At 39.6% G+C, this 14,045-nt stretch overlaps 1 protein-coding gene across 18 annotated transcripts in view; it reads left to right on the forward strand.

Annotated features, from left to right (window-relative positions):
• Nucleotides 1–13,832, forward strand: part of celf1 (cugbp, Elav-like family member 1) — a 51,755-nt gene extending 37,923 nt beyond the window's left edge. For 5 of the 18 annotated variants that reach the window (XM_031286735.2, XM_031286752.2, XM_035999866.1 and 2 more), the window contains 10 exons: nt 697–776; nt 1,024–1,185; nt 1,305–1,374; nt 1,631–1,753; nt 3,413–3,529; nt 4,192–4,377; nt 4,800–4,820; nt 5,090–5,233; nt 8,933–9,105; nt 13,410–13,832. In XM_031286735.2, the coding sequence (XP_031142595.1) occupies nt 697–776; nt 1,024–1,185; nt 1,305–1,374; nt 1,631–1,753; nt 3,413–3,529; nt 4,192–4,377; nt 4,800–4,820; nt 5,090–5,233; nt 8,933–9,060 (1,031 nt within the window). In that variant the 3' untranslated portion in view covers nt 9,061–9,105; nt 13,410–13,832. Of the gene's footprint in view, nt 1–696; nt 777–1,023; nt 1,186–1,304; nt 1,375–1,630; nt 1,754–3,412; nt 3,530–4,191; nt 4,378–4,799; nt 4,821–5,089; nt 5,234–8,932; nt 10,877–13,409 lie in introns of those variants that run through there. The other 13 variants (XM_035999862.1, XM_035999863.1, XM_035999865.1 and 10 more) reach the window with 6 other exon arrangements.
• The last annotated feature ends 213 nt before the right edge of the window (nt 13,833–14,045 follow it).

Raw genomic sequence — 14,045 nt, forward strand, 5'->3', positions numbered from 1 at the left:
CATTGGCAGCATGGAGGGAGGGCAGGCCCTGTAATCTGCATGTAAGCCTACTGTGCTGCAGTAACACAGAGGACAGCCTTGGGCATGCTTGTAACTCATGGTGTGAGTGTGACCGGAGTGGGATAAAAGACGACTCTTTTTCTTGCAGATTGTCACGTTACTGAGAATACAGGTATTAAAAGGTAATATATGAAGTCAACGCTAACTCTGACAGCTGTAGGGCAGCTAGCATAAACTTTAGCTGTCTCCATGAAGCTCTCAGCTAAGCTCCTATAAGTCGCATCTTAGTTAGAAACAAGAACGAGCTAACTAATGATAACATAAGCATTTTGGCTCGGTGGATGTCGATTTTAAAGTCATGTTAAAACAATTTCCCATCCTTCTTCTGATTTCCAGCGAAAGCTCGATTTCAGCATTCGACTAGAATTGTTTTTTTTACTATTCAAATTATATTTGACTTTCGGAATTCGTTCCAACAGCACTAGTATGGGCCAGGGTTGTGTCTCAGCTGACAGCTGGGAAAAAAGAGACCAACAATAAAAAATAAAAAAGGAGTAGTAAAAGTCCACAGTATACAACAGCCTCAGGCTAATACAGGAACAAGCACAGTTGAACAACACTGTTGGATAAAGGCACTGGGATGTTGACAAAATAGAATTTTGTGATGAGTCATGTTACGTTGTTTCTCTCTTTCAGGTTGTGCATTTGTGACATTCACAGCTAGACAAATGGCCCAGTCAGCCATCAAGTCCATGCACCAGTCCCAGACCATGGAGGTGAACTTCAACTTCACACTAAAAACAATATGTAATGTTGTAAAATTGTGACCCTGATTTCAAAACTGGTGGATTATAGTTTCTCCACTGTTGAAATATTACGAAGAAAAAGCATTCAATGCAGCAGAGCTTTTTCAAATAGTCTCAATTATTTGACAAGCTCTTAAGTTGCAATTTAATGATGTTTTAATCAGTATCAGTACATCAAGCTGCCACAGTAAAAAACATTTCCTGTGTCCGTGTTTAGGGCTGTTCATCGCCTATTGTGGTGAAGTTTGCAGACACTCAGAAGGACAAGGAGCAGAAACGCATGGCCCAACAACTGCAGCAGCAAATGCAGCAACTCAGTGCTGCTTCCATGTGGGGAAATCTCACTGGTCTCAACAGCCTGGGGCCACAGTACCTAGCAGTGAGTGTGTGTGTTTATGCAAAATGTAATGAGTAAACTGTTCACAAAGCAATTCCCCATTTCAGACTTTCCTGTCACTTCCACTTTATCATATTGTTTCTCATATCTCCTGGCTTTAGCTATACTTACAGTTGCTGCAGCAGTCAGCCTCCACGGGTAATGCACTCAACAACTTGCACCCTGTTTCAGGTACACACTCACACTCATGCCTTAACAGACATTGTACAATATCATGCAGTCATATTAGAATTATATTTGAATATGTAAATATATATATAGTCATCTCACTCGTGGCTTCTGTGTTTGGAAGAGGCTCATGTCATCCCTCTGGATGCTGAGGAAGTTTTCAATGTCCGGTTTTAAACCTGTTCAGCTTCAGGAGAGACACGTCCCTATATAGTGTTTCTATTTACAATTTGAACTTAACCGTGTGTGTGTCTGTCAGGTCTTAATGCCATGCAGAACCTGGCTGCTTTAGCAGCAGCTGCAACTGCCACACAGGCCACTCCCACAGGCTCCAGCGCCATGACAACATCTAGTAGCCCACTAAGTGCACTAACAAGCTCAGGTAAAAAAAATTACAACTACAGTACTGTTTTATAGGGAAGGTACAAGCAGTAGGGCTTAGTGGTATGGTAATCTAGGGGTGTCACGATTATGATTTAAATCGAATCGAATTGATCGAACTGAGCTTTCGATTTCGACTATCAAAATCCAAAACAGGATCTGCAATTCCCCCAAGTATTTTTCTTTCCTTTTTCTCTCCTTTCTCTCTCCTCTCTACTTGTGCATGTCCGAGGAAAAAAACAAGAGACACAGCGCAGCTTAATGGCTGGTATTATGCAGCTACAGGCAGTGTTTCTTAATTCCGATACCTACATGTAGTAAACTGTGTACACTATGTACTCACTTGTGTAGTGCTTACATTTTGACGGGGTAGTGTTTCAAATCGCGAACGGCTGTAATGCAGTGACAGAAAATTACCCTTCTTCTGTTTAACGGCAAATTGCAGCCGGGCCGAACATTACCGCCACCAATTGTCGCCCACTAAAACATATACCAGCTTGTTTTCTCACTACCTGACTGCAGTATAATAGTTATATCGAAAAAAACACATGTATAAATTACATTTGAATAGTATAGTTTTTGCCGTTCCAAAGTAACCGCTGCAGCTCCTACGCCCGCTACATTCACAAGTTTGAAAATACGTTGGTGGTCCTGCAGCTTCCGCTCTGTAGCAAAGATGGCGACCGTTGTGTGCGAGTAGTGTCCAGCGTCCACACCCAACAGTTTGACCGCTTTAAGTGCAGCATCCGGGTACTAGTAATGCACTGCATTTGACCACACTTCGTCAGTGTGAACGCACAATGTACCCAAAAAAAGCAAATGTACGTACAGAAGTGTGCGATTTGAGTCATAGCAAGGGTAACGTTAGCTTAGCAGTAGCCTGCAACTGCTTTTTTCCAGGCATGGCCACTGCTGGAGTCGGAGATAATGAAAAAACAACACCCTTTCACCCTGAGTGAGTTATGGAAATAAACAAGGTAAAGCATGTGGGCTCCAACAGGTGCTTCCAATTGCGCTTCAGTAATTTAGAAAAACGCAAACTGTTGTTGTAAAGTACACTACTGCCATCTAGTGGCTCTTATTGTGGCATTGCTGTCATTGCTGAAAAAGAAAAGTTTAAATCTAATTGAATTGTGACCTTAAAACCGAAAGTCAAATCGAACCGTAAATTTTGAGAAACGTGACACCCCTTGTGACATCCATGTGAGTCCACCTCTAACAGATCCTACTCTCACTGTTATCTGTACAGTTATATACCACTATATATATATATATATATATATATATATATATATAGTACGGTGTCCTTGAGTGCCAAGAAAGGCGCCTTTAAATAAAATGTATTATTATTATTATTATTATTATTATTATTATTATTATTATATAATATATAAATAAACTATTTAAAAAGCCGCGAAGATTCCACAACAATTACTTACACATTAATTCTCCAAACTTTACTTTCTTCAGATTGCCTATTTTATGATTTCTTTAGATAGACAATAGACACACTATCATAAATTGCAAATTGTGAGGTCAAAATAAAGTGAAAATGTTGACATTGCTGAGCTCTAACACAGACTGTAGTACTGTAACACAGCTTTGTCTAATATTTTCCCAGTTGTGTTTACATTAACATTAACAGTAAATGTTCCCCAAGCAGGCTCCTCTCCCACCTCCAGCAGCAGCTCATCAGTGAACCCCATGGCTTCTCTCGGGGCCCTGCAGTCTCTGGCTGCTGGTGCTGGAGCAGGCCTCAACATGGGCTCCCTGGCAGGTACTTACCTAAAGCTGGACCTGTACATTTCCACTGAGTATGTAGATGTAAATAATTGTCGTGAATGTAATCTAATGTGCGTTGATGTTGAGGCACACTTAGTTTTATGCTGCCAGTACAACAGCAAGAAATCATACAGAGCTGAAAGTATTGCCTCACTCAAACGTCTATAGCTGTTTATAATTATAAAAGTAAAAGTAACCTGATAGTTGTAAGAGATGTTATTTTGGCTCAGATACTTAGATTTAGGGGGAACACCACTGCTCCTACTGAATTTGATTTGACTGTTCTTTACACTGTCTGCTGCTTAGTGGCACGGACTGTTTATTAATTGATACGCTGTGAGAACTGATTTCAATACTAATGTACTGAAATTAAATCCCAGTTATGTATTACAGTATATTAGGTTATTTTATTAAAAAAATAAAATAAAAAAAAAGTGTCATGTAAAGCATCTTTGAGTATCTTGAACAGTGCTTAATAAAGAAGTTTAAAGTAAAAAATAAAGTTTATTATTGTTAATTAACTTCTTCGAGACAAAGGCTTGGTTCACCTTGTCTGTATATGAATGAACGGTGACCCTGGCAATGGCTCTTGGTACTTACTGTATTTTTTCAGTTTGAATGATAAGATTTTACCTTTTCACCCCAACTGTGATGCAGGCATGGCGGCACTGAATGGCAGCCTTGGCTCTGGAGGCCTGTCTAATGGCTCAGGAAACACCATGGAGGCTCTGAGCCAGGCCTACTCAGGCATCCAGCAGTATGCTGCTGCCACCCTTCCCAGCCTGTACAACCAGAGCCTGCTCTCCCAGCAGAACGTCTCAGCTGCAGGCAGCCAAAAGGAAGGTGGGTTCTCTGGGCTGAGAGTAAAAAAAAAAAAAAAAAGAGATGACATGGGGCAGTACAGATGAAATGATTGGAGCTGGGGCGTTTTTACTATATAACTTCTGTATGAACATGTTTCATCAAATTGACCAAACACTCAGGGAAACAAAAACATCAATAGCTCCAGGCTAAAATCTAGGTTGGAGTTTAAAGTACTTTTCCTAATATGCCTATTTTCATATAAAGTGACCTGTTCAATAGGCTGCCATAGGCTCCCTTTGCAGATAAAAGAAAGAAAGCTAACTGTGTGCAAGCATACTCTATGCTTGCCTCCAAACTTGATTTAAAGTGCTGTAGTGGGCGGGTTGGTAGAGATGTGTTTGCTGTGTGTTGATCTCACCTTCTGCTAAGGATTCTGTCTTGTTTTAAATCTGCTGCGTCAGCCAGCGACAGTCGCAGCTCCGGTAAGATGTCACCACCTTCTCTCTAACACGGCCTCAGATAATCATGTCGTCCTCCATAACAGGAGGCTTGTCCTTGTTTGTGTGTTCATTTTAATACTCTGACTTATTTTCATTTAAATATTTGTGATAATTTATGTCTTATAAGATACTACAGACCTTCAGTTTGATAATCTGTTGTCACAGAACTTATAGTTATAGTTATAGTTGAATTTATTGATTTGTGTGTTTCATGTTTGTATGATCAGTAAAACAGACTAACTGATTGGCAGGTCCAGAAGGTGCCAACTTGTTCATTTACCACCTGCCCCAGGAGTTTGGAGACCAGGACCTGCTTCAGATGTTTATGCCCTTTGGAAATGTCATCTCTGCTAAAGTCTTCATTGACAAACAGACAAACCTCAGCAAGTGTTTTGGTGAGTTCACGCAAACTACTGTGTACATATAGGACTTCTTATGATCAAGAAAATATTTGAATCAGTCCCCATAACCTTCCAGTGCTGTGTTGAAACTATTTTAGTTGACTCTGCTGCAGCTTCAAACGTTTAAAGACCGAACAACCAACACAAGCAGCCCTCTGATAGTTTTCCTGTCCTTGAAATTATCTTTGCTTGTCTGTGTGGCAGCACACGACAGAGATGCAAACAGGTGGAAAGTTCATTCAGATTAGGCAGCACAAAGCCAGTTGTTGGCATCTTGGTGGAAAATGGGTCTTTAACATTGTGTTAACAGTTTTCTCCCCTGCTGTGGCTCCTCTATGTCTGTGTGACAGGTAGAAGGGTGCATGCTTTAAGTTATGTTAATCCGGACAAAAGAAGTTATTACCTTTAGTAAGCTAGTGAAGTTATTTGCTCCCAACAAGCATACATCTAATGCATAGTTAAAGTTAGACATGTTGCTGAGGAAGGTTTGCTCACATTTGACACATTGGTGTTACATTGACATATGTATCATTAAGCCTGGGAGTAAAAACTGAGAAAATGACTTCAAGGTTCACTTCAAGTGCCAATGTTTTTTTAAGGAAGATGGTTTGATATTCGTAGTTTTATTATTAAAGGTTCACGAAGTCTATCTTTCAACAATAGTCAGGTGCTCACAGTATATGTACTGTGTATAGTATATGTGTATATGTCATTCTTTCTGTCCTCGTTCTATACGTATAAGTATATTCCAAAGTATATCTGAAGCTAATATGAGGCATCAGCAGTCAAAGACAAATCTTTTTTTTTTCTGACAATGTTTCTGTGCTGAGCTGTGGTGGAGGGACAGAACCACAAAGAGGGAATTTGGAACTAAAAGGCTGTACGATTGATTTTTTTATATGAGTGACATATGGGCTGGGCACCATGTGGTGCCCAGCCCATATGTGTGATGAGTCACTGGACAGCAACAACAACCAGGATGGCCACATGACCGATCATAACATACAGTTCTACAAATTCAAAAGGAGAAACATGTCAAAACGTTTAGTTTACATAACAAGGTCTTATTATGTTGCATACAGCGTTGCTTCCATGCAAAAACCTTTAATTAAAGGAGCCAACTAAACATATTACCTTCAGATAACTAATCAGGGTGTCTCGACTGCATTTTGTTCAAGTAAATAATTTCTCCAGTCACTGTACATGGGGCAATGTACACACAAAATGAAATGCATCCTCAACAACACCAAGATCACAGAAAGCACATAAATGCTGCTCTTCGGGAATTCCTTTGAATCTGCCTACCTCAGTGGCAAGGTGCCAGTTCTCAACTGAACAAACTGGGATTGTTGCCATGTCTGTAATGTAATTTTATTCAATTGAATTTTAATTTTATTTATAGTGTCATATCATAACATGAGTTATTACACTTTACAGATAAAGTGGGTCTAGACCACACTCTATAATTTACAAAGACCCAGCAATTCCTCCAAGAGCAAGCTTTTGGTGTGATAGTGGCAAGAAAAAACTTCCTTTAAACAGGCAGAAACCTCAGACAGAACCAGGCTCTTGGTGGGCTGCCAAGAGTCTACACCAGTGCTTCTCACCCTTTTTGGTCCGAGGTACCCCCACAGCCCTGTCAGATGAACTCACGTACCCCTTCATCGACTCCCAATGTGTGTTCCAAATGTATAACACTATTCATTATATAAAACAAGTTTTCATAAAATGTAACTGTCAATAATAAGGTTGGTTTGGTCAGCAATACTACTACTAGCCTACTAGGCTACTACTACTTTGAGTGAAGTTGAATATTTCAACCATTTATCTACTAACGTTTCTTTTAGCTAACTAACCTGTATCCAGTACATTACTTATGACTTATCATTTGAACTATTTATCTATCTGTTAACTAACTTCTGTGCTTGCTTGCTAGCTAGTTTTCTCTTACCTAATTGCAAAATGTTCAAATTACAGCAGTAGAGCTCCACAATCTTTCCACGTCAGCATTGTCTTCCACGATTGTCAACAACTTAATACCTTCATATCTGACAATGTCGACAGGATCAGAGGGTGTGTAAATGTTAAATTCAAGACATGCTTTTAGATCAACATGTGGTGTGACACAGCAGCTTTTCCCTGTTTAGAAATAGATGTAAAGTTATAATTTTCTGGGTTTAACCTCCCAGTAAGCACTCAGCTTTTACAATCCTTCAGAAATTCAATAAGGGTCTCTCTGTGTTTATTTACACCTGTGTCCAAACCAACTCTACACATCTAACTGTAACTTTGGACTAAAGTACCAAACGCACTGGAAGCGTCTGACACTTGCGTTTTGAAGTACACCTATTGTTTTAAATGGCTGAACACGTACCAAAAGCGTTATGAGCCACGTAGCCTACTACGACCTTGTTTCGATTTTGGAGCATCAAATGAGGACCCAGCGCAACCAAAGCGCCTTTTACTGCAGCCACACTACGTTTGGAAAGAGTTACTGTAATGATGTCATCGGAATCAAAATTTATATTAATTAATTTATATTCAGGCGCCTTACTGCCCGAAACTGTTGTGCACTCTCGCTGTGGTCTGCCTCTATGTCTCTCCTCTCTGTCTCACTGACTAACTGAGGTCAGTGTGAGTTGTGAATCAATGAAACTGGCCACACCAGGTGTGAGAGTAGCGCCTTAGTGGTGCATATACACCACGGAGATCCGCTCTACAAACAGTCTTCTATTTATATGTTTTATGGTGAAACACGAGAGCAGAGGATATTTATGATTGTGTGAATCAAGCTCATAATTCTGCAGCGGTGGTGCGCCTACATACCTTTGCAAAATGTCATGGCAGTGTCTGGAAGTTTCTTTAAAAAGCCCAAGAATAATTGTGATGCCGTTCATAAACGAGTTGACAAAAGGAGGGATTAATGCAGTGGAGGATGAAGGAAAAGCAACTATGGGTGGGAATCACCAGGGGTCTCACGATACGATATCATCACGAATCCAATTAAAATGCAAAAAAAAATCTTTTAAAAAAACAAACAAAAAAAATGAAAATGACAGGTAATAATAGGCTAGAATATGATGGAAGTTTTACGGCCCTGTCCATCATAGGACAAAGTTTAATGCAACCACTGATAGGGGTATCTGTAAAATACAAAACATTTGCCTAAATATGCTACTGGTTCTGTGGTGTTAGCACTTCAAATCTGATGCCTGCAGTGTGCCATAGGAGCGCCAATTATCCCTTTTGGTGCATTTGAGCCTTAACTCAGACTGATGAAGCCTCATTCTGTATTAGTATTAGCTAAAGTTTTGAATGTATTATTGCACAGAACGAAGAATGTGGATTTTGTCCCCATCACTTACTGTGCTTTAAAATTTCTTTAGGAAGAATACTCTTCAAGGCAAGTGTGGAAAGGAGGAGTACAGCAAGCAAAACAATTTCAATTGTACATATAGGCACCTGACTATTGTTTTGAGACTGACTTGAAAAATGTTAACCCATCATTTAATACAGGAGTGAGAGTTAGGGGTGGTTATTGTCAGGAGGACTGGAGAGAATTTCACGCTCTTGTGAATCATGTGGTTCTTTTTATTTGCAATCATTCTTACTGTTACAAGATTGCAAATTCCTTTAGGGAGTATTTAAAGCTGTCTTATATTGCCATTCAAAGTGTTTGTTTTTCTCCTTCAGGCTTTGTGAGCTATGACAACCCTGTGTCATCACAGGCAGCCATCCAGTCAATGAATGGTTTCCAGATCGGGATGAAGAGGCTGAAGGTGCAGCTGAAGCGCTCAAAGAATGACAGCAAGCCTTACTGAAGGTGCTGAGGCACTGCAGACTTAGTTAGGCAGGGTGGTGTTATGGTAAGTGGAGTATGAATAACCAAGACTGGTCCACTCAGAAACTAGTCTATGCATTACAGGGTGATGTCTGCTGCGCTGCCTCTTCTGCTCATTTTAACACATGAGCTTAAAGCTACATGCCAGATTTTCCAGGCTAGACTGGGTTCTTCCTATGTTATGTTGTGGTTTATGCACTTTGTTTTCCTTTGAACAAACAAGAAAACAGGTGTCTTTTCATTTAAGTTGAAATGTTTGCTGTGGTACATAATACACATATGAGTTAATTGTTAGGATATGTCGCACATTGACAGTCAGATCACATAGGTGCCAAATCCTTCTTGTTCCCCTTTCCCCTCCACCACTCACATCCATCAGACAGCAGCTGGAAAAGACAGAGCCACATATGATTAGGCAGCAGAAATTATTACCAGGTTTTATTTTACATTTTCACAAACCAAATAGGTGGTTGTCCCTACTTTCGTATTAGATATTTGTATTAACTCTTGAAATGAAGCCAATCATGTGATATACACCTAAATGAGTTGTAGGTACAGAAGCTTCTATTGTCCACCAGGAGGAGCTCCACTTAAAACATGCACATTACATCTAGACTATTTGTCCTCATGCATTTGTAAAGTGCGTGTGTGTGTTTGTGCGAGCGTGCATGCGTGTTGTGAGGGCAGAGTCTAGATCAGCAACTGTGTGAACATCTTGGTGTTTCCACTCTGAGCTAAAGTCACTGAAGTCAGGTTTAACCTCCCTGTTGCTAGAGGGAGAACAGAGTCTGCCACCTGTTTCTGAGCTACATCTAAAGATGACACATTAATGCTTGTTTAAATGGGACTTGTCTGTCTGCTGCAGCTGTTGCATGGCTTACACTTATCAAGTGGCCTCAGGTGGATGGCTGCACATTTGGGTATGGATTGTGTTGTATACAAACACTGTCTGGAATTGATTTCTGTATGACATGAATATAATACGTCTGTCATTTATTGTATTTTTCTTTATGTGGAGGTTAGTAAGACATTTTCTAATGCAGTTCAAATTGCATTAAGTATAGGCATTTTTAGAGAACTAAACACAGCATGTTTCAGCTGTAAGAAGTATCAATACAAACCAAACACCACAGGCTCGTTTCACTCATCTGCCTGATGCAGATAGAATGCTTTGTATAATACATGTTATGGTTTTAGCTGGTTTCTACCTTGAATCCAGGTGTTTGGTAAAAATTCATCAACATCCCTCAGCTACTGTCCTGCTAGCTAGCGGCTAGCTGATCTCTTGAGGGCTACACCACTGTGTCGCTCACTGAATCTCTTCTGTGATTGGACAATTCATATACGTGTCAATTGCTCAAGGCAAACCTGTCAGTTGCTTAGACTTGCAAGAAATCATGTTTTTTTTTTATAGAACTAGATGTATATTTAAACTATTATGCCTTTTCTATTTTTATATAGGTTTTATACTTCCCCTGTGTGTTGGGGAACTATTTATTGCCTAAATTATTTATCTGAATTGAAATTATTTTGAAAGACAAATGTAAAGTCCAACAACTCCATTTGATCTCCTGATGTGTGTCCTCTCCTTGCCTGTTTTGGTGATGTGTACTACGTGTCTGTGTGGCATGGCTGTGTGTGTAGGATCCATCATAGAACCCCTCCCTGTCATACATGCCTTCATCTGAATAAATCACTCATTTTCCAAAAACACAGGGAGCATAGTTTATTCTAGAAGTCAATTTCAAAATGTGTCCGTTTGTCCTGTCTTTCTATGTGAATAAATAGTGACCTTATGTGTTGTCCTGGGCATATTTCTAGTACTACAACTAGTTTTAAAACTGATCCCAGGTCCAAGTCCAAAGATTGAGTCAGAGTACAACCATGTGTGATGCAGGTATGAATCTGTCACTGCTCCAGGAGCATTTACACCAAAATAACCCTGTTGTGTGTAGTATTGTCACTTGAGGGGCATTTACACCAAAATCACCCAGTTGTGTGTAGTATTGTCGCTCCAGGGGCATTTACACCAAAATCACCCTGCTGTGTGTAGTATTGTCCCATTCACTCACTTTTATATCAACACTGGAAGGGTCTTGGTATGTTGTATACCAAAGCATGTTTGCTATTGCACAAAAATGAAGATTATGTATCAGGGACTGTGTGTGTGTGTGTGTGTGTGTGTGTGTGTGTGGACAGATAGAAGTAATGCCTGAAGTAAAAATGAAACAAGTGTTGTTGCTCTTAAGGGGAAATGTTTGGGTCTTTGTAAATTATAGAGTGTGGGCTAGACCTAATCTATCTGTAAAGAGTCCTGAGATAACTTTTGTTGTGATTTGACACTATAAATAAAATTGAATTGAATTACTAGTGGTAAGGTTATAATGAGTTGCTTGTAAACCATTCCTGTCTATGGCAAGCCATTGTAACATTTAGTATCTAGACTGGATCAATCAAAGTTGTAGATATCTTAATACACAATTTCTACTAGTAAGAATGTTATTGTGGATATCTTTCATTACTGTTCTGACTGGTGAAAATATAATTTGAACTGAGACAAATGCTATTATGGATATCTAAAATGTAATTACAGATAGGAGTGTGTTTCGATTAAATGTTAAAGTGGCTTTCCATACTGGCCTGAACAGGATCTGCTGTTAATCACCACACACAGTGTTATAATGGCTGTTACATTGACAAATGCATCATTACATTTGTTAATGTAACCTTTGAAGTGTGTTATGTGTTGACGTAATACATCAAACAGCAGCCATTTGAGGCCACCTTCCTGTTGGTACCTTTTAAAAGTTAATGAGGATCACCTAAACTACAGTTTTTGTAGTTTAAACCTAGGAACCTACCTCTTCATATAACATGTCCTTTCACTCACTCCATAGGTTACCATTTGGCCAGGTACAGTTCCTGTTTCTTCTCTGTGGGCTGGACCTTGTTTCATTTTTACTGTGGCACACTGGCTGCATGTCTTGAAAATAAAAGACATGTTTTGAAGGCCCAAGTCAAAAAATTAAAAAAAAATCTATGAAAAGACCAAAACCAACAATGTGTTAGTCTGTCTCTTAATACTCTTGACTTCCCTACTCTGTCTGATTGTGGCTCTCAGCCCATTGGTTCCTACTGAAGATGCACGTCATGAAAGAAAGGGCCCCCAAACATTCAGTTTTATTTAAAATAGGTCTACCATTTCCTTAAACAACTGACCACTGTAGTTTTTTATTTCAAAAAAACAGGAGGAAATGTGCATTTGTCAGGGACTATTTTCAGTGGCGGATTAATCCACATTTGGTGCCCTACAGTAGTGAGTATTCGTTGCAGCAAGATGGTGTGTGTGTGGGATTGATAAATAAAAATAAAGTACTGTGTCTGTGTTGTCATGGTGATGAAGGAACATGTCACCCAGTGCAACAGTGGGGCTCATTGATGTGTTTTATTATATGCTGTACCAGGCTATGATACACACAATACTTGTTAGGAGGATCTGGTCATTGTTGGTTTGAAGCTGCACATGGGATTTGTTGACTATCAAGTATAGAGAATATCACCAGACTCATCCGTTCATTTGTAGGGAAAACAAGAGGCAAAACATCCATGTGTAAATGGAAAGTAATTCTTAACTTAAAATCATGTATACTTTAGATTTTACTGACCATTGTCAAATGCATGATGTATAGTTTCAGGGATTTTACCCTTCTGTTCTAGGCAGCCATTGGTTTTCATTCATTTCTTGAAACCTGCTCAAATGCTCTAATCCCTCAGTTTGTATATCAGGTGTGCATTCCTCTTTGTTGTCAAAGTTGCATTTCCGTTGTGCAGTTAAGCAATGCAGATTTATCCAATCAATCTGTAATATTAGTGCAAAACTATACTGGTATGGTACTTTAAATACCTTTTTGAAAATAATTTTCCAAATCCATTGACAGTATGGAACATTTTACTTTTATACTTAGTTTTTTAATTGCATAATTCAAGTGCCAGTTAACACTTGATAATTGATAAGAACAGATCAGTACAACAAAGTCACAACTCCATGATGTGTGTAGAGCTGCTGTTCCAGACCTCTGTGTGTCCTGCATGTTGTCACTGACTGTGCTGCTGCCATTTTATTCAGGCTGCTATATGTGTGTTGCTTTTGTTGTCATCCAGCTCAGTTCCTGGTAGCATGTGGCTCGTCTTCACTCTGTCCCTGACTGTTTAGACAGTAACACACAGATGATCATTCTTGGTTTCTCTACTCTCTCCTGTGTGTGTTCCATTGCAGTTTAACCTAGGTTTGTCTCCCTGTTGTGTTTTTCTTTTTGTTTTGTTTTCTAGATCTCTTCCTGTTTGCCCTAGCATGTTGATGTGGCATCACAGTTCATCGTCCAGTCCTTGTCTTCTGCGCTTCTCTGATGCTTCCAATTTCACCATTGACCTTATGTTTGGCATTGATTACCAAGAGGTTTTGTTTTGTTGTTTCCCATACGTCCTCTGTGCTGCAACAGGGGCACTAGAAAGACAGCCCCTGAACATGTTGGAAAGTTACATTACACGTTACAGAATCTATTTTTCTAGAACTGACTTACATAACCAGTGGATTTTTGCAAAATCAGTTTGACACAAGTCTGACCTTTCCCTTAGTTTGGATCTCCTGTGTTGTGGAGCAGTCCTCCCAGTGCCCCTGTCCTCTGGTGGTGTTGTGTTTTTTGTGTGTAAGCAGCTAATCTGTCTTTGTGTGTGTGTGTGTGTGTGTGTGTGTGTGTGTGTGTGTGTGTGTGTGTGTGTGTGTCCTGAATTAGAAACACTTTTAGTGATCACATGTTGTTAGATATTAGTAATTAGGCTAGCTAAGGGTTCATCTTTGGGAGTTTCCATTTGAGTGATGTTATGAGGAGGTAACATTTATCGTCAGTGTAAAAAAATCTGTTTTTACTTTAAGCCTATCGACTGACCACCGCATTCACATGATGC

The sequence above is a fragment of the Sander lucioperca genome, chromosome 3 (assembly GCF_008315115.2).
Source record: "Sander lucioperca isolate FBNREF2018 chromosome 3, SLUC_FBN_1.2, whole genome shotgun sequence".
NCBI classification, from domain to species: domain Eukaryota; kingdom Metazoa; phylum Chordata; class Actinopteri; order Perciformes; family Percidae; genus Sander; species Sander lucioperca.